Raw genomic sequence first — 25846 nt, forward strand, 5'->3', positions numbered from 1 at the left:
CTTCTGTCTTCTGAACAGAAGGCTGAAGCCCTTTCCCCGCTGGGAGACAGGACCATGCTTGCAGGAATGGAGCTGCCTGTCCCTGGGACTATTCCCCCTTTGCCTGTTCTTGTGATCCTGAGCACTTTGCACTCTGGCCTTCCGGGGCCCAGAAGCAGATTTTTGCCTCTAGTTGGTGTCTGCCACCTTCCATGACCCTACAGTTCTTGGGGCCTGACTCTAGATCTGGGGCAGTACCGGAGACAAACACCGTGATTATATGTGAGTCCTGAGCAAATCTTTGACTCACCAGTGTGTCAGTGACAGAATGTGGGGATTCAGGTCTCCCTGAGTGAAGCCCCTGCGAGGCTAAGACCGCATGACCTCCAGGGCTGACTGTCCGGAGACCCAGGGAGGGCGCTCTCCACCACCAGGCTCACCCCAACGATCCCAGACGTTAGCCAGCCACCAAGGCTGATGTTCAAGAGAGAGCTTCCACCTCCTGCCTGCGCCCTACCTCCGCTAAGCTCCAGGGAAAGGGGGTTAGAAGGGGTCTCTCCGCTGCCCACCGCCCGAGGAAGGGTAGTTTCCTCTGGCTTCTCTACCCTGAGGTTAGTGATCTCAACTCCCCCCCTCCCCTTGGGGTGGAGAGGCCCGCCGAGAGGAAGAGGCTCTTTTGGGGGCTCTGGAGCTTTTTCCAGCTTTCACTCGCCCCCTGAAGGCTTTGCGCTGAGCAGGACGCGGTTCTCGGGATCCGTCTCCAACCAGGTTCCCGGGGTGGGGTGGGGTGGGGTGGGGTGGGGTTAGGGGTGGGAGGGCAAGGAAGGGAGCAGAGCCCAGGGGATGCTCAAGACTCCGGGGAGAGAAAAGTTGCTCTCGGCCTCCCGGGATCCCGGCAGCTAGCACGGGGGAGGGGTCTCCCTTGGGCGGCTGATCCCCGTGGCCCTCCGGCACCAGCTCCCCAGGGCCTGGGAACCGCGCCCGGAGGCGTCTCGCGATCCGGATGCCCGGCGCCTGGAGGCACAGAAGGCCTGGGCTCGGGCCGCGGAAGGGACCTCCGGCCACCGATGTCGCGGTCCCGGGGAGGCGGCCCCGAGCCCGGAGCAAAGTGAAAGGCGAGATGACACACACGGGATTGGGGCAAACACTGGAGCCGGGGACGAAACTCCGCGCCCGGAGGAAAGAAAAAAGCCTGGGGTGGAAGGTGGGAGCTGCCCCCCCCCCCCCAAGGGTCCCGAGTCCCGGGCACTGCTCTCCGCGAGCTCCCTCCTCCCTCTCCGCCCGGGCGGTGAGCGGTGAGCGGTGAGCGGTGAGCGGTGAGCGGTGAGCGCGGCCGCCGGCGCCCCAGCAGCAGCTAGATGTCAGGCGAAGCCCGGAGCGCGGCGCGCGGGGAGGGGAGGGGAGGGGAGGGGAGGGGAGGGGAGGGGAGGGGAGGGGAGGGGCGGGTGGGGCGGGGAGCGCGCGCGGGCTCGGCCAGTCCGGGGGGGTGGGGTGGGGTGGGGTGGGGTGGGCGGGCTGAGGCCGGGGACGGCGCGGGAGGGGGGAGGGAAGGGGGGCCGCTGTGGGCAGCGCGCCGGGCTCGGCCGCCAGCACTAAAGATGGAGAGGCGCCGGGGCCTCGCAGGGGAGGGGGCTCGGCGTTGACGTGGGACGCGGCGGAGGCGCCGCAGCCGGTGGTGATTTGCTAACCTCGCAGCAGAGAGGAGTTGAGGGCGATGAGAGCGGGTACTGCGAACTGCCGGGCGCTGCCGCCGCTGCCGCCGTGAGACGAGAGCAACAGTTCCCAGCAACAGCCGTCCCCGACGCGGCACACGCCCCCGAGCGCGCACACCCACCCGCGGCGCCCGGCTCGGCGGCGGTGAGTGAGGGCCGGCGGGGGCGCACCGCTCGCCGGGGGCGCGCGCCGGGGCGCCCCGGGGCCGGCGAGGTCGGGGGGCGCGCTCCCTCCGGCCGCTCGGCCGCGGGCTGTGCGCCTCGCTCGGCTCGTTCCCTTCCTGCTGCGGCCGCCGCGGGCTGGGGGTCGGCTGCGGGGGGGCCCCGGCTGTCAGCTTGGGCGCAGCTGCCTCCCCAGGGCGGGAGGTGGGGGCCGAGCGGCCCGCGGGCGCGGAGGGCGCGGGCGGAGGGTCGGAGAGCCGGAGGCTTTGTACCCGCGGGGCGGCGGGGCGGCGGGAGCCGGAGCCGGAGCCGGAGCCCGAGCCCGAGCCGGAGCCGGAGCCGGCGGGCGCTCCCCGGTGCGCGGCCCGTGCGCGGGCGCGCAGGGTTGTGGTCTGTTTGTGTTTATTTGCCGGCCGGCGGCGAGGCTAGAATCCGGGGCTCCGAGGAGCGGACCTGGGGGCGGAGGGGAGCGGGGCTCCGGTCCACTTGGGCTTGCTTTCTCTTTGAAAAACGTGGTGGGGTCTGTTTTCCTCCGGACGGGGCTTGACCCCCACCCGTCTCCGGGGCGGGGGAGGGGCGGCCGTGGCGGGGCTCCGGAGGGTCTTCGGGGCTCTCGGCGGGGCCGGCCGTGGCGCGGGCGCTGGCGGTGCGCTCCGGGCGGCGCTCGGGGGTGCCCGGGCTCTGCACCTGATGCGTCGGGACGCGTCCCCCAGGCCGGGCGCCCGCAGCTCCCCGCGCGGCCCCCCGAAGGCTCCCGCACGCGCTCGAGGTGCGCTCGGCGGCGCCCCCGGACCCCTGGCGCGCACGGACGCGCCCGCAGCGGTGCCCTCGCGCTCCCCGGGGCGCTCGCCCAGTGCCGCGCCGGGCAGCCTGCCCGCGGCCGCCGGGGGTCACGGCCCTGGGCCGGCGAGGGAGGGCCGGCGGCTCCCTGCTCGCCTTTCCTTCCCCGAGTCGCTGTCGGGCTTTTGTGCTTCCCCCGGCGCGGGGCGGGTCCGCCTCCTCGCGCCCGCTCGCGCCCAGCGTCCAGCCCGCCCGGACTCTGCCTCGCGCCCGGCTCCCTTCGCTTCTCCTCTCGCCCAACGCGGCTCCTTTTCTTCCTTTTCTTCCTGCGGTCTGGCTCCCCGGGAAAAGTTGCTTCCCCAAGTTTGCCGAAGTCGCTTCCAAGTCTCCGTGGGGGCGGCTGGGACTGGGGCGCGCGCGCGCGAGGTCGATCCCCAGAGCCGGAGCGGGTCGGCGCCGGCGACCCCCCGCCCGCGGGGCCGGGCGCTGCAGCCGAGGGGGGTGTCTGGGTGAGCCGAGGGTGTCCCGCGGGACCCAGGGCGCCCGCACCGCGGAGGGACTTCGGGGGGCCCGGCTTCCATTCCTTCGGTGGCCCCTCCTCGTTCCCCGCAGCCCCTCGGGCTGACGGCAAGCGCACGCGCGGCGGACGGCGCGGACCAGCGGCAGCTTCACCCTGGGTGGCCTCAGCCCCCACCCCAGGGTGGGCAGCAGAAGTGCCCCGACCGTGCAGCCCTGTTAACCCTTTCCGCGTGAGATCTGTGGCTCTGGAGCCAATAGGGCTCCTTTTGGGGGCGGAGGCAGGCTGTGTTTCAAGAGCCAGGGAGAGCCTGTGCTCTGCTGGGCTCCCCGTTGGTTTCGCTGCAGCGTTGGCCGCGGCGAGGCAGAGGCTGGGGGGCACCTCGGTCTGGGTGATGTCTTTCTAACACTTTGCACCGGCTAGGGACTCCCAGAGCCCTGCTACTGATCCCAAACAGCGCTTTGGGAGAGGCCTTTGTTTCCCAGCCTGTGCTCTCTTCCTCCTGTTTCTAACACACACAGTAGATGCTGCACCACTATCACTTCTGGTGCCTCCAAGCCATGTCCAGCGCCAGCTGTGGCTCCTGGGCACAGGACTTGGGAGCCTGTGGGACATGCTTGGGGTTCATGAACTCGGCATGTGCGCACCGGGCTGTCGGGGTACATGTTTTCTATGATCTTTCTCTCTAGATCTTTCATAGCCTGTTCCCCTACATCTTAGAGATCCTCTTGTCTGCTGGGCACTCGTGGGCAGGAGGTAGGTTGACATCTCCTATAAGTGTGTGCACACGTGTTGACTCTCCCCCTCTGGCTGCTGCGTGCACATGCATGCCCATGTGCACACGCAGGCCAGATTTTGGATTACCCGTGCAGTAGCTCTGAGGCACCTATGGGTGGAAGCAAGCCAAACTAGTGTGAGGGTTACAGGTGTGTGTTCCCGTTGTTGCCTGGGCAGGGAGGGGGGCAGTGGTCAGGGCATGAGTGGGTCGGTCTCTTGCAGCCCTGAGAAGAGTGGAGGGGCAGAGGCCTAGGAGGCACTGGCTGGGGGTGGGATGGGCCAGAGAGGAGCGCCCTTGCTCAGAGGTTTCCGTGGGCCAGGACTGTCGGCTGCTAGCCCCAGGTAGGCTTGCCTGTGCTCCTCCGGCTGCCACGGTGAGGCACAACGTAGAGAGACTTTGTTGAGAAGCTGAGGTTTACTGCACAGGGGTTGAACGGGAAATCCAGGGCTTCAGTGGACTAGAGGAAGGGGTCAAATTCTTACTTAGAGTGTGTGCCGGCACTTTCTCATCATGCATCTTGGCCCTGTATGGGAACCTACCCTCAGACTTCAAGAAAGCCCAGGATTCCCAAGACTTCACTGTAATTCCCATTTCGCTTCATCTGACGGACATCACAGAGCAGTGAACGAAGCTTATGCTGTGGCAGGACCTCTTCTTGACTCTCTTCGTACCTGGGCTTGTAAAGGCAGATGTGCTAGGTCATAGGAAGCTTCCTCCCCTCCCGCCTCCCGCCCCGGTGAAAATCGCCCAGGCTGTCTTATTACTAGGGGGTTATGGGGGTGCTGTGTGGTTTGACTCCTTGCATTTTGGGACACTAACCTATCTTTTATTCTCTCATTTTTTTTCCCCCTGCCTCTCCCTTATCCCCTCCAGCCCTCTTGCTTGGCCCGGACACCCACCCAGCCCCGCCACGCACGCAGAGCCAGAAAGGAAAGAGAGCCTCATGCCTAAGCCGAGGGGAGCGCCATGGATCTGACGAAGATGGGCATGATCCAGCTGCAGAACCCCAGCCACCCCACAGGCCTCCTGTGTAAGGCCAACCAGATGCGGCTGGCCGGGACGCTGTGCGATGTGGTCATCATGGTGGACAGCCAGGAGTTCCACGCCCACCGGACTGTGCTGGCCTGTACCAGCAAGATGTTTGAGATCCTCTTCCACCGCAACAGCCAGCACTATACTCTGGACTTCCTGTCGCCGAAGACCTTCCAGCAGATTCTGGAGTACGCGTACACGGCCACGCTGCAGGCCAAGGCGGAGGACCTGGATGACCTGCTGTACGCAGCCGAGATCTTAGAGATCGAGTACCTGGAGGAACAGTGCCTGAAGATCCTGGAGACCATCCAGGCCTCAGATGACAATGACACGGAGGCCACCATGGCTGATGGTGGGGCCGAGGAGGAAGAGGACCGCAGAGCCCGGTACCTCAAGAACATCTTCATCTCGAAGCATTCCAGCGAGGAGAGTGGGTATGCCAGTGTGGCTGCACAGAGCCTCCCCGGACCCCTGGTGGACCAGAGCCCCTCAGTCTCCACTTCATTCGGTCCTTCAGCCATGAGTCCCACCAAGGCCGCGGTGGACAGTTTGATGACCATAGGACAGTCTCTCCTCCAGGGAGCTCTTCAGCCTCCCGCAGGGCCCGAGGAGCCAGCAATGACTGGGGGTGGGCGGCACGCTGCGGTGGCTGAGGTGAAGACCGAGATGATGCAGGTGGATGAGGCGCCTGGACAGGACAGCCCTGGGGCCACCGAGTCCGGTGTGGTGGGTGCCGTGGGGGACAAAGTGGAAGAGAGAGGCAAAGAGGGGCCCGGGACCCCAACTCGGAGCAGCGTCATCACCAGTGCTCGGGAGCTGCATTACGGGCGTGAGGAGAGCGCTGAGCAGCTGCCGCCTCCAACCGAGGCTGGCCAGGGGCCCCCCGGCCGACCGGAGCACCCTGCGCCCCCCGCTGAGAAACATCTGGGCATCTACTCCGTATTGCCCAACCACAAGGCCGACGCCGTGTTGAGCATGCCCTCCTCAATGACTCCTGGCCTCCACGTGCAGCCTGCCCTGGCTGTGTCCATGGACTTCAGCACCTACGGGGGGCTGCTGCCCCAGGGCTTCATCCAGAGGGAGCTGTTCAACAAACTGGGTGAGCTGGCTGTGGGCATGAAGTCGGAGAGCCGGACCATCGGGGAGCAGTGCAGCGTGTGTGGGGTGGAGCTTCCTGATAACGAGGCTGTGGAGCAGCACAGGTAGGGTCCTCTCCAGCCCCGCACCCCACACCCTAGCCCCAGACTTCCAGCTCTGACACCCTGCCTTCATGCCCAGCTTCTCCCAAGCCCTGGGGCCTGGCTCCCCTGTCCTTCCTGTTCTTTGTTAAAAACAAAACAAAACAAAACAAAACAAAATGATTTTTCTAAGTCCTGATGACAGGGCGGGGTGGGGTGGGGTACATAATCTTCAAATGTGGCAAGAGGGCCTTGGGTCTTTCCTGAGCATTGGGGAACTCAGGGGCCCAGCCTCTTACCAGGCTCTCTTCTCTTTCTCGTTGCGTTTGAGCACCCGTCTGGTCCTTCTGTCGTTGGATCTGGTTGCCTTTACCTGGAGTGACTAATAAACCAGAGGGAGGGAGAAGGGCAAGTGGGATTGGGGTAGAGGGTCTTCCATGGTCTGGATCTGGCTGTGTTGCCTGGTTTCAGGTCCCCAGGTCCCCGGGCAGTGCTCCCTGCCGAGGCTGGCAATGTGTAGCTCTGGAGCATGGGAGGGGCTGGACACTGCTTAGGCCGTGTGAGCAGCTGCAGGTTCTGCACGTCATTCCTGGTGACCATTTATCACCAGGAATGTTGCTTCCTCTCCTTCCTCATTCTCTGCCCCTGCAAACACATTCAGAGGGAGTTGATTTAAATTCAAGGGGGAAGGATGGGCACGAGAGTTTCAATGTTGTAGCCCTGCAGTCTTATTCTTATCATATCTCAAGGTTGAATTAAATGCAACTTTGGGCTAGCATTGGCTTTCCTCTGGCTTCTGTTTTTTTTTTTTTTCCTCTGTGAAATGACCATTTGTTGAGCTCTTAGGATATACGTGCCTGGTGCAAGACTGACTGCTTTATTTTATTTATTTATTTAAAAAAAAATTTTTTTTTAAATTTATTTATGATAGTCACACACACAGAGAGAGAGGCAGAGACATAGGCAGAGGGAGAAGCAGGCTCCATGCACCGGGAGCCCGACGTGGGATTCGATCCTGGGTCTCCAGGATCGCGCCCTGGGCCAAAGGCAGGCGCTAAACCGCTGCGCCACCCAGGGATCCCAAGACTGACTGCTTTAGATGGAGTCACGTTTTTGTGACAACAGTCCTCTGAGCTGGGTGATGTTTTCCTTCCAGGTAGGAAGATGCTCAGACCTTTTCCTGGGGTCACCTATAGACCATAAGAGACAGGGTTGGATTCACATTGAGATCTTAGTCGCCTTGTACTTTGCCGCCTCTTGCAGTCACTTGGCACTGAAAAGGATCATGTCTACAGAACAGAGGGTTTTGAGAATTGCTCATCATAAGTGGAGTAAATATGGACGGACTCAGTAGTGGGTTTGGCTTTTACTTGGATCTCTTGTGACCATGTGCCCGTCATTTTGCCATCTGGTCCCAGGGTCAGGTGAATGGTGTCAGGGAGTCCCCTTTGGTTGCCATCCACAATAACATTTCCTGTACACCCTCTCGCCTGCTGTTTTATTGATCTTGGGGGGATTCTGTACTTTAGCAACCCTCTTCCTCCACCTGTTCCTCTGTTGCTGGGTCAGGTACAGGAGAAGGGGATGTGAGAGGGTGTGAGGGCCGGGGAGGCCTCTGGAGGTTGGCTGACTACCCCAAGCCCAGCCGGAACCTGCTCCGACACTGACTGATCCGTGGCTCTGAGACTGACTTCGTGGAAATTGCTGCTGAGCTAAATGTAGCCGGATTTTTCCGGCGGGCACAAAAAATAACCACCAGCAAGGTGTGTCTTCTTGATGTTTGTACCACTCGGAAATAGACCAAGGATGTGTTTGTTTTTTGTTCAAGCTTTCCTAAAGAGGAAGCCCCCCTCCCCAAACTTGACTGGATAGATTTATCTTCTTTTCTAGATGTGAATTATTTCAGATAGGTGCTATGAGAAGTGGAGTACGGTAGAAAGTAATTATATTTCTGGCTCTCTTCTGGTCCTGGTTGTTTCTATACCTGGGTGGGCTACAGAAGATACCTGCCCCCAGGAAGTCCAGGCACCCATTCTGTGGGACCCTCTGTCCTCTGGGGAGAGGTGGAGGCCTGGCTGTATTACACTGCGTGGAGGATGGGCCATGGAACTAGCTTCATCTCTCCGTGAGAACTTGGGATAGTTATGTAACCTTCCTGAGCTTTGTTTTACTTTTTCAAACAGAGATGCGGCGTCTAGGTGATTCATTCGGTCAAGTATCCTGATGCTTGATCGCAGCTCAGGTCTTGATCTCAGGGTCACGAGTTCTAGCCCATGTTGGGGGCTCTGTGCTGGGTATGGAGCCCACTTAAAAAAATTAAAATGGAGAGGGTCAGTGGAGCATGGTGCCGAATTGATGAAGTAACCTCCAGAAATCCCTAGAGTGGTGAGCTAGTGGCACACGGTAAGTGTGCAGGTGATGCACTGATCTATCGGTCCCCCGTTTTGTTCAGGTCGCTGGATTGCCTCCCTTGACTCTGAAGTCTAGAGAGTAGTATCCACAGCGCTGCCTTCCCTCGGGGCTCTGCTGGCCAGGAGGCAGTGTGGAAAATGTCCCCATCCCTGTGAGCTTAGGAAGGGGAGGACACTGGTCCAGGGATCCTCAGCTGCGGGCTGCTGACACGGCAAATGTGCTTTTGACTAGGGCACAAAGTAAGCTGCTGCAGCCCAAGAAACTATAGCCTGGGCAGAGCCTTGGGTGGAAAGCCATGGGATTGAAGAAATCAAGGAGGCAGAAAAAGGTTCCTGTGGCCGCCCCCTGGCTTCTAGTTAGGTACACTCGGTGGGAGGTTTTTTCCTCTCTCCCTCAGAACTCCTGGATTATGGTGCCACTTCCCTAATTTCTGTTCTCTGTACGTCCCCATACATCACAACCTCTAGTACAAACAAAAGGGTGAGACAAAATAGTCTGAAGGGGAGACTTTGACATCAGGATGCTGTGGGATTGGCTGTAAACAGCAGCGATGAACATGACAAAACAACAGGCTGCAGAAGTTTTATTTTATTTTACTTTTAAGCCATAGACTAAAGTGTTGTTAGAGGTTAAGGTACCTGGCAATTCTTGGTGCTGGATCCTCAGGGAGCAGAAGGGCATGGAGGGGAGGAGGGGAAGGGGGAGAGGGCAGGAAAGGTACACAGGTGGGAGAGTTGGGTCTGAATCGGGTCATGAGGCTGCTTGAGTCCCAGGCTGGTGAGGGAGAGCTGCAGACAGGAGACACTCGCAAAGATGTGGTCTCTGCAGAGCTTGGTGCTCGGCAGGAACAGCATAGCAGCATCACCTGTAGTCGTGGACTGATGGGAAGACAGGACAGAGGCTCCTTGGGTAAATTAAATGGGACTTACTTACCTGAAGGATCCAGAAAGTTCACAGACCCCAAAGACCAGTGGCATTCTGCAGGCCGGTGCAGAACCCAGATCCGGGTTCTGGACACCACAACCTTCTGCGGTGTGCTCCCATCACAGAGGACAGGATCTGAGGGAGGGAGGGCCCCCGCAGGCTTCTGGAAGATTGGACTCTGCTTCTTTAGCTTCATCTTTCTTTTTTTCTCTCTCTCTGCGTCTGCAAGGCTGGAGCTGTTCTGCATGTCGGCTTATCTGGGTCTGAGAAGCTAGGGATGAGCTAGGGACCAGCTCACCTGAGCCAGGTGTACCTACCTTCTCCTTCTCAAAGGTATATACATGGCTTGATAAGATTACGGCTGTCGGTATGGTTGACTTAGGTGTGAACATGGTCCTCATTCTGAGCCTCCAGTCTCCCCAGGCTCACACAGCCTGGTCTGAATGTGTTTCTGAATTGAGTGCTGCAGAAACAGAGCTGGGTCTGGTTTCCCGGGGACTCTGAATCTTCTTTTTTGTTTTTAATTTTAATTTTACTTTTTTAAAATTTCTTTTTATTGAAGTTCAATTTGCCAACATATAGCATAACTCTGAATCTTCTACAGCAGACCCTTAGATTGGTTAAGGCCTGAATCCTGCAAACACACAAACACACACACAGACACATTAGGACCTCTTGCCTGGTTCTTGAAGGGAAGCTCGGGAAGCACAAGGACGGATCTCAGCCAGCTCCGCAGGCCCATGTGTGCCGCCCTTCCAGGCTGCTTCTTAGGACCAGCTCTAGGGTGCACGAACCACATAGTCGAGATGACCAATTTCTGCCTGGCTCCTTGCCTTGGTCTCTCTCAGGTGACCCGCTGCTCTGTTTTCCGTGGTTGACCATGTGAAGGGCCAGCAGCTGTTGACCTTGGTTTCAGCCACTTTGGGGAGCTTAGCAGTTGCCCTTACTCTCTTACTCTTGGACCCCTTTCATCATCCTGCCGGCTTTAGGCACCTCTGAGGTCAGACCCAGCTCTGCTGGGAATGTGCTGCAGAATAACGATAGCAACGGCGGTAATATTAACAGTGCCTTGGATCAGTTGTAGCACTTTCTTCTTTGCCCAGTACTTTTGATGACTTTCTCTCTCCTCACCCTGCAGCCTCCCCTGAGCAAGTCCATCATTCCATATCTGTGAATATGAAGTCTGAGAGACTCTGAAAGCTATAAGGTTTTGTGCAACTCATTTAGTGGCAAAACCTGATCTGAACTGATGTGAGACTATATTTATCCTGCCTATTTTGAATATTCATATGTTTTGCTGCAAAAATATTAATGTGTTTGATTACAGAGTGCTTCCCTAGACTCCTCTGGGATTGGCAACCACGGTGGGCTCTGTAGTATCTTTCTGAAATACAAACAATTTGGATTTCTCTAGTAGCCAAGAGTTTTGGATCCGGGATCGTGGACCATGTTCAGCATCACCTTGCAGACGAGGAAAATGAGCTTTAGAGCCAATACGTGACTTGCCCAAGGTCACATAGCTATAAATGGATAAGGGTCAGGAGCCCAGCTCCCCTTCTGATGCCCAGCCCTGAGTGCTCTGCGCCAGGCCATATAAGCACATGGGCACAGCCCTTCTGGGGCAGATCCATCTGACCTAGTCTTTAGGTGCCAGCACCATCCCTAAGATACCACCGTTAGAGGCCACAGCTATCTTCCTTGACGTCAATCTTAAAGGTCAGGTGTGAAGCCCGACGTCTCTGAGTAGCTATTTGTGGCTGTTCTGTCATTCACAGATTTGCCCAAATCCTTTCTGAACCCATTTCTATTTCCAGGAAGTGTCCTTTTGGGGGTGATGAATGACTTATGTGTATAAGCTCCTGGAAATCTAGCCTTTGGAGAGGTCGGTAGTTGTGAAGTTGGGAAGATGGCAGGAGGCTCTGTGGTGTGGTGCCCAGCTGGGGTGGAGGCCAGGCCTCTAGACTCCACTTTGTGGTTTTTAGCTCCGTGACCATTGTTGGGCTCTTTCCCATTCTGAGCGTAACGCCTTTGTTCATAAAACGAGGTGCTCAGATGAACTGTTTCTGAATTGTTGACTTCTTAAAAAAGTTCTCTTAATCCGTGCTGCTCTCCCATCTTCTCGAGGTCCTTTTGGCTAATTGCATTTTGCTCTGTCTGGGAATCTGGATTGGCAGTCAGCCAGTGAAAATAGGGGGTCCCTCTGGTATGTTCCTGTCCGCTCTGACTTCGTTTTTTAATACTTACGGAGTAAGTATTAAATGGGATCGAGACTGAACTCTGGGACATTTGAAGACGATTTCTTTCGTTTTCTTTCCAGGGGAGGGGAAGTGGCCTGTTCTTTCATCTCAGTGAGAAAAGTCCCATTTTAATTTGCCGTCGCTATTGGATGGAGCTGCTAATTGCTGGAGGGAGAGGAAGGAAGAACACTTCAGTGACACGTTCGCCTCCTGCTTGTTCTAGGAACTCTGTTTATGAATCTTTAAAATAGTGATTATCCTAAACTGTTAAAATCAAACTCCATTCACAACTCTTTCATTTCTTGCTAATTCAGGGGAAAAACATTTCCAATCACTTAAAAATTTTTTTAAAAAATTAATGACTTTAAAACAAGTCCAATGGAAAGACTCCAGAATCTTGCTAAATGAATACAGGCGTGCCTCAGTGTGCCCACTGGAGGGTTACTGAATTTTCCTTGATAATGGGAGGTTTTCTTAGGGTCTGTGTTGGTGGTGTTAGGTGGACGCCCTGACTCGATGGCAGTTGTTCTGGTAGAAAGAAAAATTTCCTGGGGCATCCCCACTGCCGCCCCTCTGATGTTTTACATGTAGTAAATGTGCATCTCAAGCAAATTAGACTTTCAGGGCCAGAATCCTGATTTTACCGCTTACCGGCTGTGTGACTGTGGTTGTGTTACTTAACCTTTCTGTGTCTATTTGGTCCTTGGTAAAATGGAAATAACAACAGCACCTACCCACTGAGTTGTTTGTTACAAAGATTCATCAGCAAATGTTTGTCAAGTGCAAGGAGTGGTGGCACCAAGTAAGTGCTCTGGAGGTGTTTGCTGTTGTCTTTTTACAGCTCTTGTGAAATGGCACACTGGTGGTGCAGGGCAAGAAATGCATTTATGTCATCTGGGTCCTGCTTCCGCTCGGAGGTGTCAGTTCATAGAGCACCGTAAAAAGTGCACGTCAGGCACTGTGTGGGGCCGACACCCCGTGAGCACCTGCATCCCCCCTGCCCCGGCCCCCCAAAGCTCATCTCCTGTACCCTGGTGGCTAGGGTACTCTTTGTCCTATTGACCTGAGGCCTGATGAGTCATTGCAGTTCTCATTTAAATTTAGCTGGGCAGCACTCCACCAGCAGCAGTTCCAAATACCGAACAGCCTCACCCAGCGTCCAGCAGCCGGTGCCTGTGGCCAGGCGAGCAGATCCCCGTGGCCGAGGCAGAGATGAGGAACACAGGCCCCAGCTTACTGAGAGAGGGGTGGGCTTGTGGTTTGTGGTGGGTGGGCATTCTAGAGCGCGCCCCCCCCCCCCCCACTCCTGCCAGTGCAAGGTGCGGCTAAGGGTGGATGTGGCCAACAGCAGTTTCAGTGCTTGATACCTGACGGCCTCTGTGCTAAGTGCATTCGGAGCCAGATGTCCTTACAGGCCCTAGCCACCCTGTAAGGGGGATGCTAGTTGCAAATTCCCTGATGGGCAGAGGGAAGCGTGAGAGGTTAACAGACATGTCCAAGGGAAGACTAAAGGGAGCACTGCCTCATACCGCACCATCTCTTACTGACATGAAGAGACCAGCTTCTAGTGATGGGGCCTTTTACGCTGACTCAAAAAAAAAAAAAAAAAAAAAAAAAACCACACACACACACACACACACACACACACACCAGAAAAAGAGAGGGAAAAAGAAACTCACTTACAAAAATAAAAATCCCTTGCTGTTAATTTCATGCCAGCATAATCAGAAATCCCCCTTTCTACTGTCTCCCCTTAAAAGCCCCGGTGTCCTTATGCTGGCTCAGTCTGGAAAAACCATGGTCGGGTTTTGCCTACGTGAGGCTTATCGGTGCAGCTGCAAGCAGGGGATCCAGTACTTTATTGCTGGTATGGAAACTTCGGCTGAAAACTCGCCAAAACCTTCTCAGTTCTAAGTTCCTAGCTCACTTTCCACTCTGTCCCTCAAGCCCCGAATTCCTTCAGCAGGAACGGATTGTGTTGGGCTTTGCAGTAGGACGAAGCTGAGCTAGACAGCGTGAAGAACTTCCTGAAACAGTGGGACATCACTTGGCAAAGTTATTAGAAGATTTGGTCACAGAAATTTCGATGAAGGGGAGAAATTGCAGGCCAGTTGGAAGTGATTTTTAAGAGTTTTCCCCTCTTCCGGGCCATTTACTTCTCTTAAAAGTTTCTTTCTTTATTTAAGTAATTTCTGCACCCAACTTGGGGCTTGAACTCACAACCCCCAGATCAAGAGCCGCATGCTCTTCTGACTGAGCCAGCCGGGCGCTCCTTTGGGCCATTTGGATGCCCCAGAAATATTAAGTAAGGAGTTGTACAGGGACACAAACCACCACCGCTGGGCATGTCAAGAGCAAGACAGACAGATGGCCAATCTTTATAGGGGGCCAGGCATGCAGTGCAGGGCCAGACCGGTGTCAGGCACACGTGGGTGAGAGAGCTGGCGCTACCTTGTGAATCTGGGCTTCACCTGTCCGAGTCATCAGGCTCCTCTCCTGTGAAGTGAGGTTCACTCCATGTGGTTTGAAACCTGTCCCAGGGATGTAGCAGGTAACCTAACACACCCAGCAGGGACTCACACGTGAGGCTGCCTCCCTGCTTCCCACTTCCTTTGTGACCCCAGCCTGACAAGGGGGGCCGCTCACTCACGGAGCCCCCTGCCACCCTTGCCCGGTGTCGATCTCTAAGTGGATTAGCTGAGCATTGTGATCTTAATGCCATTAGGCCTGTTGGCACAACTCTCCTTGCCATAGTGAGAAGCAGATGTGGCCGACCGTAATGGCCCTCGGTGATCCATCAGGCCTGGAGTGCTGGGGGAAGCATTATTAGTGTTAATTTGGGGGAGCCTTTTATGGTAGGTGGGGGAAATGCAGAGGGATTGTTTGAAATGTATTTATTTAAGCCATTCAGCAGGTTAGATGCTGTCGGGGTCTACCGTGGCTAAAACCACCCCCCAGCCCCCCACCCTCTCTTTATATATGGCCCCTCCCCAACCCTGAAGCCCAGGCCTGATTACTTCCAGAGTTGGAGAGACAACTTAGCAGGCTCTTGTTTCTTGCCGATGTACCTTATTAGTAGCACCTGGCATCATAACCCACTAATGGGAACCAGCGTTCTCCTCCTGCGTGGCCAGTGACAAGTAGCCCTGTCAGCCGGAGCTTGCCGTGCGAGGAAGTTCCTATTAGCTTTATGGTCAGGAGAACTTGTCCTGTTCAGGAAATGAATGTTGCCTCTAAAGGTCCGCGGCCCTGACCCTGGCGGCATAACCTGTGCGGGCCGCTCAGGATGCTTGGGATTTCAGCCCCTCTCTGGTTCTTGTCATATGTAAAGAGGGAATCATTGTGGTATGTTGCAGCCTTGAACTTTTGATTTATTCAGTGAGGACGACTTAACCGTTTCCATGCCTGGATGGCTGTGTGGTGCCAGAGCGGAGCGTGTCCCTAGATGTGTGTGGGGAGTCTGGGGGTGGGTGGAGGAGAGACCCCCACTCGTGAATGGGGAGCTGTCTCCCTGGGGGGGTGGGAGGTGTTCAGGGGATGATTAAATTTGGGTTTTGCATTCCTGCAGTGTCAGAAGTTTCTGGAGTCGGCTGCAGAACGATGGGCAGCTGGGAAGGTGGGTTTGAATTTATCCCCTGCCTCTTAGAAGCTCTGTGGCTCTGGAGAAATACCTTACCTCTTGCTTCCTCAGCTCTGAGAGTCCGTCCTAGCGTGGACTGTATATAGTGCTGCCCTGATATTATCCATAGGAGGAGGATGCACTTGGAATATAGAGCCCGGGGTGGGCACATGGCATGGCCTGTGGCCCTCACTGAAAGGATCTCTTTCTTTCTTTCTTTTCTTTCTTATCGTAATATCATTTTAAGACATTTTGAAAAGAATGGCCTAGCACTTTTTCCCGTCTAATGTATCGAGACTTTCTTCCTCCATCGTGGCCTTGGAATCAAAGAGAAGCTTTTCCTTGTTCCTTCCATTTCTTCTTCTGCCTGCGAGTGATGTTTGTAAATGTGAGTTTTTTTTTTTTTTTTTTTTTTTTTTTTTTTTTTTTTTTTGCGGAGAAAAGCAGCGTTTGACCTCGTTCTTGGGGGAAGCTTTGGCCTGACTCTTAGAGAAGAGAGGTTTGTGAGCGGTCTGGCAAATGGATGCTTGCTTCTGCCTTTGCCTCTGCTGCCGCGTGAAAGGCCCCTGGTGTCGAGGGAGTGAATTGCACTCGGAGGCGCAGCCCGTGGAGCCTGGCCCCGAGGAGATGATGGGCCCGTGCGGGGATGCGGGGCTTGGAGATGATGCTTCCTTCCGGAACTTTAAAACAAATCTGTCCATCTGTCTCTGGCATCACTGACAGCAGTTCAAGGAAAAAATAAAAATAAGTTCTTACCCAGTTGGCGGGCCAGGTGCAGAGAGGAAGGATGGGAGTGGTCAGTGTGTCCAGGCAGCTGGCCTGGCGCTTGGGAGATGGGACAGTGGCTCGTTTTGGGGTGTACGTGCCCACAGGAGGCAGGTTCGCCCCTCCATCCTCTCCATGAAAAACTGTGCCCGTCTCAAATGAATAACAGCCCCTGCCTCTCTCGGAGCAGGTGAAAGCCACTTCGAGGCGTTCGTGGAGTAGGGATGGGAAGTGTTCAGTGCAGAAGTTAAATCGTGACAGTTGTCCCCTCAATGCTCTGCTAAATTAAGGATCTGCTAACATTTGCGAGTCTACCTCCCTACATCCCCCCACCCCCGTCCCCTTGGCAGAGGGATGAAGATGGGACCTAAAAACAATGTGAAGCGCTGCTAAATCGAGTGACTCTAAAAACATTTTTCTTCCCTTGACGTTGAGTGTGGAAAACCAGGGCTGGACTTGTGAGCGCTGCACACCCGTTTGGGGCCCGTGTGCCTGGCCCCTTTCTCAATTTCTAGCACAATGGTTTTCACTGCCACCTCTCCCCTCCCCTCCCCCCTTCATAATTATCCACTATTTTACTTTTTTGTGTCCTGACAGCCACAAGAGTGGTTTTTGTTTTTTGAGCTGGGTAGCTGCTAAATATTCCCCAGCAGCTAGATTCAATGGCTCGGGGGCTAGCGGGGATAGGCCAAGCCTTGGCATCCCCTGTTGCAAAAGTGAAAAATATTTCTGTTTGCAGTTAATTTTAGTGGCAAGCAGATCATGTTAACTGGATGTAATTGCTTCCAGATATGGCCGAGGGTTTTGTGTGTTGAGATGAAGGGTCTGGTAAGTGCTTACTTCCTGTGTAAATTAGGCTATTCCATTCAGTCTTTCATTCTGGCCAGCCCTGGAGTCTGTCATTCTGCCCCCCTCCCCAGCCTGCAGCTTGGTGTGAGAGGCAGCTTGCTCCGTCCCTCTGAATGCAATTCTTTTGTCACTAGGAGCCACTCACCTCTTGGTTCTTGATGTGAGTTTGCCCTTCAAATAATGAGAAAGGTTTGAAAAGATGCCACCTGGACCTGCTTCTTGCCACGCAGAGGCAGATCCGCAGAGCCCAGCGGGGAGGAGGGATCATCCCCTGGTCGTACGGATTGTGGCGCGGTACCCAGAACCCCTGGTTTTCCGTGGATGTTTTTCCCTCCACCCTCTGACCCCACTCCCACCTCGGAGGATACCATTCTCTCCCTTTCTGATGAGAGCTCGTTCCAGTGGGTCTGAAATCCTAGAAAAATGGAGTGTCTGTTGCAAGGAGGTGAATCCCGTGGTCACTGGAAGGAGTTCTGAGACACGAAGCTACCGCTCTTCTTCGCCAAGCAGGTGGGATCCACGCACCCCGCTGCCCCTCCCTGGGAGAAAGCAAGAGGAGAATCCATCCGGAGAATCTCTTCCAAGCTCCTGTGGTTTCCAGGGTTGGAACCTAGGAAAAGCGTTAAGATTCACGTCCTCCTAAATTCCGATTTGGTCCTCTGGCCTGTCCCACATCGTTAGTGCTATTTGCATAAGAGGTTGCTGTTTATCTTCCTGTATCAACTCCACTGATAACCCCTGTGGTCTGTTTAACAATATATGAGGAGTAGATTACTTGATAAATGCCAGTTTTCCCAATAGGCAAAGATAAAGTGTCGGGGTCAGGGTGAGGGGTGGTGTGTGAGGAAGGAGGGACCAGGTGGGGAGCCAGGACTCTCTCTCAGATCGGGGTGGAGATGTGTGAAGGCACCTGATGGAAGGCAGCTGCACATGTCACACGGTCTGTCGGCTTCCTGCCCTCACTGGCTTTCCGCCTCCTTCATGTGGACATGCAGGGTCTCTGAGAACATTCCATCGAGGGGGCTGCTGATGCCTGTGTTCATACAGGAGGGGAAAGGGTGGAGGTAAATTTGTGCTTCTGTGGTTCCTAACCTTTCCTCCTTTAACCCCTTTTCATTTCTACGAGTCGTCAGCTGGGGAGTCCTTTTTTTTTTTTTTTTTTTTTTTTTTTTTTGGCTTGCTGACTGTATAAATCTGAAATCTCCACTGGGTGGATTTTTCCCACCTGCCCTGCGTTTGCTTCTTCAAGCCAGGTGCTTGGTTCTGGAAGAGGCTAGGTGAAAAGCAAACTTCTGACCCCATCACCTGGTCAATAAGCTGTCTGAGAGTCAAACAAAAGAGTTTGGACTGGCTGCTAAAGCTAGGAACCCAACTGATAACTTTGTTTTGATGTCCTTGTAATGTTTGCAGATCGGGGAGGGGGCTGTTCAGAGGAGGGGGTGTCTACTGGAACAGACATACCGGGAAGCTGAACCAGCTAGCACAAAGTCCATGAAGTGCTGGAGATAGTGAACTAGGGCCCAGGAATTGGGGCTGGGTGGGGGGTGGGGGGGGTTCCTTACTCAAGGCAGAGGCTTTCTGGGAGGTGGTTGGAGGTGGTGTTTCCTTGGGACAGCGAGGAATGATGGGAAGAGCAGAGGCTCTGGATGAGAACCTAGGTTCCAGAATTTACTGTGTGCCTTCAACAAGTTACTTAGCCTTTCTGAACCCCTATTTCCTTTTTCGGGGAAAAAGTGAGACCAACACTTTTTGGTGGTTCTGTGGATGAAATGTGTAAAGTGCATAGCACAGTGAATGTACTTTGTAAATGGGAGCTACGGTGCTGTCAAACCAGGCCCTTCAGAACCTGCTTTTGTGGCCCAGGGGAGAAACTCTGGAAGGAACCAGTGAAATCTTTTATTTGGAGCACTGCCAAATTGATGATAGTACTAGCCCTGTGCTACCAGCCTGCAGACCAAATAATGGGTGAGTGATGCAGGTGCATGGGAATCTAAGGGTCTCATAAGTGATCACTTAATCCTGTGATGTGGCCATAGCCCCAGACACTTCAGAGATCCTCCTTTGGAACCCTTTCCAAGGTCTGTGCCACATTCCTTTGCCTTGTCCTTTGGGAGGGTAGATTTGACTTTTGGAAATGATCAAAATAATTCGGTGACAGATCTGGTGAATATAGTGAGTGATGACATCGGATGACTGTGGTCTGATTTCAGAGGTAGATTCTGGAAAGAATGTTCAGAGCACGCTTGTCAGCTCAGTCCCAGGATGAATGTTGGCCTCACTTCTTAGGTGGGAGATGAATGAGGCCGAGGGGCTAGTGATTTCCAACTGCTGCCACTGATTGCCTCGGCCTGGAGCAGATTCCTCTTACTGCTGTAGCGTTTCTGCATTTGTGGTTTGGACCTTCTGTGAGTTTGGGGTCCCAAGAGTCACTTCTCTTGTTAAGAAAATCTACCACCCGGCAGCCGGGTGGCCCAGCGGTTTAGCGCCGCCTTCAGCCCACGGCCTGATCCGGGAGACCTCAGATCAAGTCCCATGTTGGGCTCCCTGCATGGAGCCTGCTTCTCCCTCTGCCTGTGCCTCTGCCTCTCTATCTCTCTCTGTGTCTCTCATGAATAAATAAATAAAATCTTAAAAAAGAATGCATTGAGTTTTGACACTCTAAGGGAGGAGGCATGGTGGCCTGTGTTTGCACCTGAACTCTGTTTTTGGGAAGGTTCTAGAAGGTTAAAGGAACTTGTGCATTAAAACCCCCGTGCAGCCCCTGACCCATCTGCATATAACAGTCTTACATGTCCTAAATACCCGAAAGTGGAGGGATGCATTTCCCTTTCCTGTCATGAGGGCCACTGCTGGGCGATGGGGTAAGCTCGCACTCACCTTGGGATTGTCTGTGGGACCTGGGTCTGTAGTGACCTGGCTGTGCAGAGGCCTGGTGTTCAGTCCCTCAGCCGCTCCCTCTCTCTCTCTCTCTCTGCATTATTTATAGTAAACCATATTAGAACAGAGTGTTAAAGAGGAAGGATGAGTCATCCCCATTGAAACCATTGACGACATAAATGAAAGCAAAATGCTTACTATGTGTTTTGCACAGTATTTAAGGCCAGGTTGTGCTAATTTGAACACTCCCGAACTAGATCTGTGAAAGTATACATATGTGGGAAAAAATTCAGGTTTAACTGGAAGTTATTTATTTACCATCCATTTCAGTATCTTTCTCCTTTTATTTACTTCAGATCCATATTCAAATTATGGCTGTTGTCCTTCCTAGGAGGGCGACGGACTGGCTTAGTCATTACCTACGGTTTCTTTTTTTCTTTTTGAGGATTGAGGAATAGTGTAAGGGGATGTCTAAGTGTCCTTGTCTTCATCCTTCTTCTTGCCACCTGTTGAGGGAGGGTACTCTCAGCCCTCCACCTGCCATAAAGATGTGGGTCCTTATGGTGGCCAAGGGTCATAGAAAGATGTTAGAGCTGGAAGGGCTCATAAAATAATTTATGACAACATGCTTATTAAGGGCGGAATAAGTGGAGGTCCAGAGATGCTCTGTGTTGTGCCTAAGGCCACACAGCAAGCTAGTGGCAAAACCATGGACTGGAAGCCATGTCTTTCATTCTTTGCCTACATTAATGCTTCCTTCACAAATTTCCCTACAGCTACCCATGTCCGCTCCCTGTTTCCACCAAGGAGGAAGTAACAATAGGATCTGACTTGATAGCTGTTCCAAATCTTTGGAGATGAGGGGTATTGGGTGGATTTTGCCTGGCGACTTGTCTCTTATTCATTAACCTCTTTGATGCTTAGCCTGAGTAGATTAATGTACATTGAGTCCTTTAGATTTATAGGTGATAATACTGTGTTAGGTTGTTTGTTTTTTTTTAAGATTTTATTTGATTAAAAAAAAAAGATTTTATTTGATAGAGAAAGAGAATGAGTATCAGCAGCAGGAGGGGCAGAGGGAGAGGGAGAAGCAGATTCCTGAGGCCAGGACCCCGGGATCATGATCTGAGCTGAAGGCAGATGCTTAACCCACTGAGCCACCCAGGCGCCTCTGTGTTAGGGATTTTAAGATTAAGAAGACATGGGATTTCCCCTTGAGGAGCTAATAATTTGAGCAGAGGAGTTAAACTACTTTAAATGTGTGGATGTGTGTATGGCAGAAAGTAGGAAGTGAAAAGGTTATATAGATACATAGAAAAAGCACAGGGAAATTTAGAGATGAAATGCCTTCCACCTGGAGGGATTCACTTACTGTGTGCTGGGGGCTAGACTAGGCCCTAGGAATTCTATGATGAGCAGGACAAACAGAACCTCTGCCCTTGTGGGCTTCCCTAGTGAGGGAGAGTTATTTAGCTGACAATCTTGTGAAAAGCTATGAAATTGCAATTGTGGTAAGTGCTCAGATTCCTGATGAAGTACCTTCCTTCGGCTGGAATGAGGGCGATTGTACTGGACTGCTAGGTTGGGGTCAGATGGAGATGCTGTGAATGCCAGGCCAGGGGGGAGGGAAGGCGGCACAGCACAGAGGAACAGAGAGGGCACGGCGGGGCTGGGGGCAGATTGTCACGCTGCTGTTTGCACACCGTGTGATCTTGGCCGCTTGCCTAAAGCGCTGCAAATTGGGGTCTTCCCATCGCTCAAGTGGGGCTGTTGTGTGGGATAGCATGTGGGGTAGCCTGAGGATTTCAGATAATGCATTTAGCACATCCTGCACGCTGCCCGGTACCAGGTAGTTGCTCAATGAAGATAGCGGTTAGTTTTCAGACTTCACTCCGGGGCAGCTGGGAGCCTTTGAAGGCATTTGAGAAAGAGCATGGCACGAGGAGAGCTTTCGTCGTGATAGGGCCACGAAGCCTGCATTCTGCTGCCCCGGCTCCTTGCCTGCCTTCCAGGGTGCGCCCAGCAGGGAGTTCTTTGGGTGATCCACGTGGCACTCCGCCAGGGTTTGATGAAGTGACATGAAGTGGACCCCTTGCCACCCCTCCTCGTTGGTTTGGAGGGCCTGGGAGAAAGGGAGGTGGACTGAGAGGGGCCTTCGGCTGTCCCAGAGGAAGTGACACCGTGAAGCTGGCCAGCCGGACTGTTACCCGTCTCTCTCTGCCTCTCTTTTAATAGCAGCCCGAGTGTGTGAACTGAGGCTAACCGTCCGGACCCCTCTTGGCTCCCTGATAGCAAGCAGGGAGACGGCTATCTCCCTGGGGCCAGTCTCGGCTGTGGTCGTAGCACTACGCAATGTCTGCAAACCGACAGTGGCACGCGGGAGATAAGGGCTGGCGTTGTGTAATGAGGGGCACGGTCTGTTTGCCCGAGTGGCTCCTGGCCCCTGGTTAACTGCTAACCTCAACGGAGTAGCGGGCCCTGGCTTGAGAGGGCCGTTCCAGGGCCCCTCGCTGGTTCCACTGATGCCTTTTTGTGGTTGGATAAAGGAAGCTCATGTAGGCCGCCCACAGTGCAGACACCGGCTGGGGCTATGGGTGCTGGGTGGTTTTGTTTTTCTCTTTGTCTTTCTGAAAAAAGAGAAGCTGAAAGGGGGACAGTCTTGCTGGGCACCTACCCCGTAACCCAAAACAGCATAAAGCAAACAGTTCTTTAAACATAGGTTAAAATTCCACAGGTGGTAGAGATGCCCTCCTGCCTCTCTTGCCACCCACTGGTCCCCAGAGGCCCGAGCTTCAGGAAATTAGTCTTGGGGACTCAGGGTCTGGCCTGGAAGCTCTTGTGCAGGAAGCTTTCTGGCTATCCCAGTCCGTGGCTGGGAGCAGGAAGCAGCGTGGAAATGCACACCCTGTTTACCTTCTTCCTTCCACCTTCCCTCGATGCTCACTGTCCTTTCAGGAGGAGTAGGTAAGCCACAGTGCATGCTCCCTGCACATTACGGGTGACAGAACCCTGTCCGCTGGCTTCTGGGGTGGCCCTGTCCTGCTGAGGGGTGGGCTGGAGGGGACCTGGAGGCCAGCCCCCCATTCCAAGGCTCTCATGGGCTCCACGCTGCCTCCTCTCCTCAGATCCCCCAGGGGAGGGATGTCACTGTTTGCAGAGCAGGTGATCCCATTTCCAGAGAGCGCTTAGCGTCCCCCACTAATCCTGCTCTCCAGAGTCACAGACACTCTGCCCCACAGTCCTCAAGATACTGGTGAGGTAGCTACCAGGTCTTCCCAGGTTAGGCACTGGTTTTCCCTATATCACCATTCCAGTTCCTCCCACCGTTCTCACAGTCCCTCTTTCAGATACTTCCAGGCTTGTAAATTTTACATCGCTGCTTGATCTCATCAGGACGATTATACAAAGTGACATAACTAAGTGGGTTTGATGAAGAACCAGATTTTCACCTCCGCTCAAGATGTTACACCTTTATTGATATGTCTTCTGAGTGTTTCCCTTCTGTGTTTCCCTTGTGTGTACTCGTGGTTATTTCCCTTGTTCTTGGCTTGTCTGTGATTGCAGTGCTTTCTTTTCTTTCCTTTCTCTTTTTCTCTTTTCTTTTCTTTCTCTTTTCTTTCTTTCTTTTTTTTTTTCATGGAGGAGGGCCTGGGGAGGGGGTGACAGGAATCAGGAATTGGATGGGAGATGATGTCTCTTTGAATATTAACTTGAATGAATGGTCAGTTGCAGACCTGCAGGTTGCTCCATGCCCACTGCAGGGGTCTGGCTCAGGGATGGTCTGAGGAGGGAAGGTGGTGATTTAAAAGACTCAGAGGTGGTGGCTTATATTGATTTTAGCTTATGTGACCCTGTAGCTAGAGGTTGCCCTTCCCTTAAAGTACCTAACTAACTCAAAGCAACAGAGAAATGTATAGCATCTCTTTCTTGGTATTAATTATGGCTGGCAAATTCATTATTTAGAAGGATAAGAGCTCCTGAGGAGGGAGGCTTTGGGGTCAGTATAGATGTCCTTGGCCAGACTTCCTTATTCCCAGGTGGCAGGTGTTGAGGGCAGGAGGTGGTAAGAGGTGAGTGGTAGAAAGGAATGATGCCACAGAGCCATGCCCGATCAGATACCCTTTTTCTGAGGAGCCCAAGTTAGCAATCCTGGGAGCAGGCTTCGTTGTCCTGGGTCTCCTGGGAATGTTGCTTTTTCTAGATTTAAAAAACAGTGTTGATATTAACTGCTGCTCAAGACACATCTTCTGGTTAATGAAGGGTTAAATTCTCCATTCCCCTTTAGTCATAAAGCTAGTTGCAGATCTGTCTACCAAGAGTTTGAGTGCCTTCCTCCTTGGTCAGCAGAGTCTGGAGGACCTACTAGAATAATCTGTGAGTGAGGACGCTTGTCCATATTCCAATCCCCTACCATGATGGTTCTGTTCTGAAGCTTTGCAGGTGTTAGTGAATGAACAGAGGGTGTAGTGACCCCACTACCCCAGGAATTCTTCAGAAGTTATGTTTTGGGCAAAACCTCTGATAACTTGCTTTTTTATTTGCTGGTTGATCTAGAATGGAGGCTGAGGCCCACAGTGAACAGTGTATTTTTTTATCCTGACCCAGAGCGCGTACCTCAAACCAAAGGTTCAGTGAACCTTGGTTTATCTTTACATGATGGACTCTCTTAATTTTTCTTCTGTTTTATATCTGTTTCATTGAAAAATGTTGATCAAGACTCCCTACTAGTTTGCCATCCATCATTTGAAGAATACTCCGATATGGTAAGGACTTAAGCCTTGGGTATTGCTAAGTGCTGTGGGGAGGTACAGAGATATTAAATCAATCCCTTTGAGCTGACAATGAAACAGAAGTGTCTGTGTATTGGTCTGTGTGCTCAGTTATGACGTGAGTGAGGCATGGGGGGAGCGCAGGAGAGGAATTGAACGATTCTGATTGAAGCTGCAGGAGGGCTTCATGGAGGAGGTAGTGTTTGGCTGGTCCTTAGAGGATGGCTAGACTTTGGACTAGTGAAGATGGAAAAAACCTGTCCTTTCTAGCTAGGAGGTGAGCAGAGGTGTGGCTGCGCCTGAGTGGGGCCTAGGGGCCCCCATACTGGGAAGTGTGCTGGATTAGGGGGGTGGGCACGGCAAGGGCTGGGTCCAGGCAGGAAAAGGAGATTGGAGCCAGGTCATGGAATGCTCTGAATGCCGTGCTAGCAGTTCTGAACATTTGTGAAGCTTTAGTCGGTTGGAGGTTGGAAAACTGAGATTTAAGTAGAAGACACGTGATGGGAGGAGGCAGTGAGAATGCCAGGCTCTCTGTTATCCTCCAACCTCTGTGTATTTGGTGGGGGAGTGGGGCAGTAAGGACCTTTGCAGGCAGCCTGGATGGGGTGCTTGATCTTTTTCTGGAGTCCTTTCCCGTGGTATCCTGCTCACACTCCATGCCCCAGTATGGGGGTGGGGGGGCGGCGAGAACTGGCCCGCACAGCCCACCGGTCAGCGACACTGAATGGGGACACATCGGACTTGGTGCACACCTGTCCTTTCTCACGTTCATGCTCTACCCTCTGCAAACATGACCTGGCAGCGCACGCACAGCCCTGGGCCTCGGAGGAGCCAGGCCGCTGCCAGGAGAGCCCGACTCGGAATGAAAGTGCTCCTGTTGTTGGCATTGGCATCTCCCCCACCCCACCCAGGGTTGGCCTTGCTTTTCTCCATCTCCTTGTCCCAGCCAGCCTTCCAGCTCCTCTGGGAGATGTGGTCTCCGGCAGCATCTACGGGATGTGCCGTGTCCTCATGAGCCCTGTCGCCTCTGTCCTGACCTGTTTATGTCTCGTCTCCCCCACTAAACCAGCAGCGCTGTCTGCGGGGACGGTGGCCCCTCTCCCTGGGCTGTGAGCCAGGGCTGCCCCGCACCCACCGTGGGTACTCCTTGCCACCACCCCGGAGGTGGGCACTAGGAGAAGGGAGTACCTGGGTGCTTCCAGGCTGACTTGAGGTTCGTGTGCCCCAGGGAGCTCCTCAGCCCACTGCTATCCACT

The 25846-nt window shown here is 54.0% G+C and overlaps 1 protein-coding gene and 1 long non-coding RNA gene across 7 annotated transcripts in view; one reads left to right on the forward strand and one right to left on the reverse strand.

The window, feature by feature from the left end:
- The first annotated feature begins 430 nt into the window (after positions 1 to 430).
- Positions 431 to 25846, forward strand: part of ZBTB16 (zinc finger and BTB domain containing 16) — a 182695-nt gene continuing 157279 nt past the window's right edge. Inside the window, exons 1-3 of one of the 5 annotated variants that reach the window (XM_072822069.1) lie at positions 1561 to 1836; positions 3840 to 3906; positions 4802 to 6162. In XM_072822069.1, the coding sequence (XP_072678170.1) occupies positions 4895 to 6162 (1268 nt within the window). In that variant the 5' untranslated portion in view covers positions 1561 to 1836; positions 3840 to 3906; positions 4802 to 4894. Of the gene's footprint in view, positions 591 to 690; positions 748 to 1101; positions 1184 to 1545; positions 1837 to 3839; positions 3907 to 4801; positions 6163 to 25846 lie in introns of those variants that run through there. The other 4 variants (XM_072822070.1, XM_072822072.1, XM_072822071.1 and 1 more) reach the window with 4 other exon arrangements.
- On the reverse strand, positions 10726 to 21840 carry LOC140630988 (uncharacterized). 2 transcript variants are annotated; one of them, XR_012028648.1, is made up of 4 exons: positions 19822 to 21840; positions 17855 to 17977; positions 17313 to 17554; positions 10726 to 16372 (listed from the first exon to the last, which is right to left on the reverse strand). It is a non-coding gene; the product is annotated as an uncharacterized lncRNA (long non-coding RNA). The 2 variants fall into 2 exon arrangements; XR_012028647.1 differs by having other exon boundaries at positions 10726 to 17554.

This window comes from Canis lupus, chromosome 3 (genome assembly GCF_048164855.1).
Source record: "Canis lupus baileyi chromosome 3, mCanLup2.hap1, whole genome shotgun sequence".
Taxonomy (NCBI): Eukaryota; Metazoa; Chordata; class Mammalia; order Carnivora; family Canidae; genus Canis; species Canis lupus.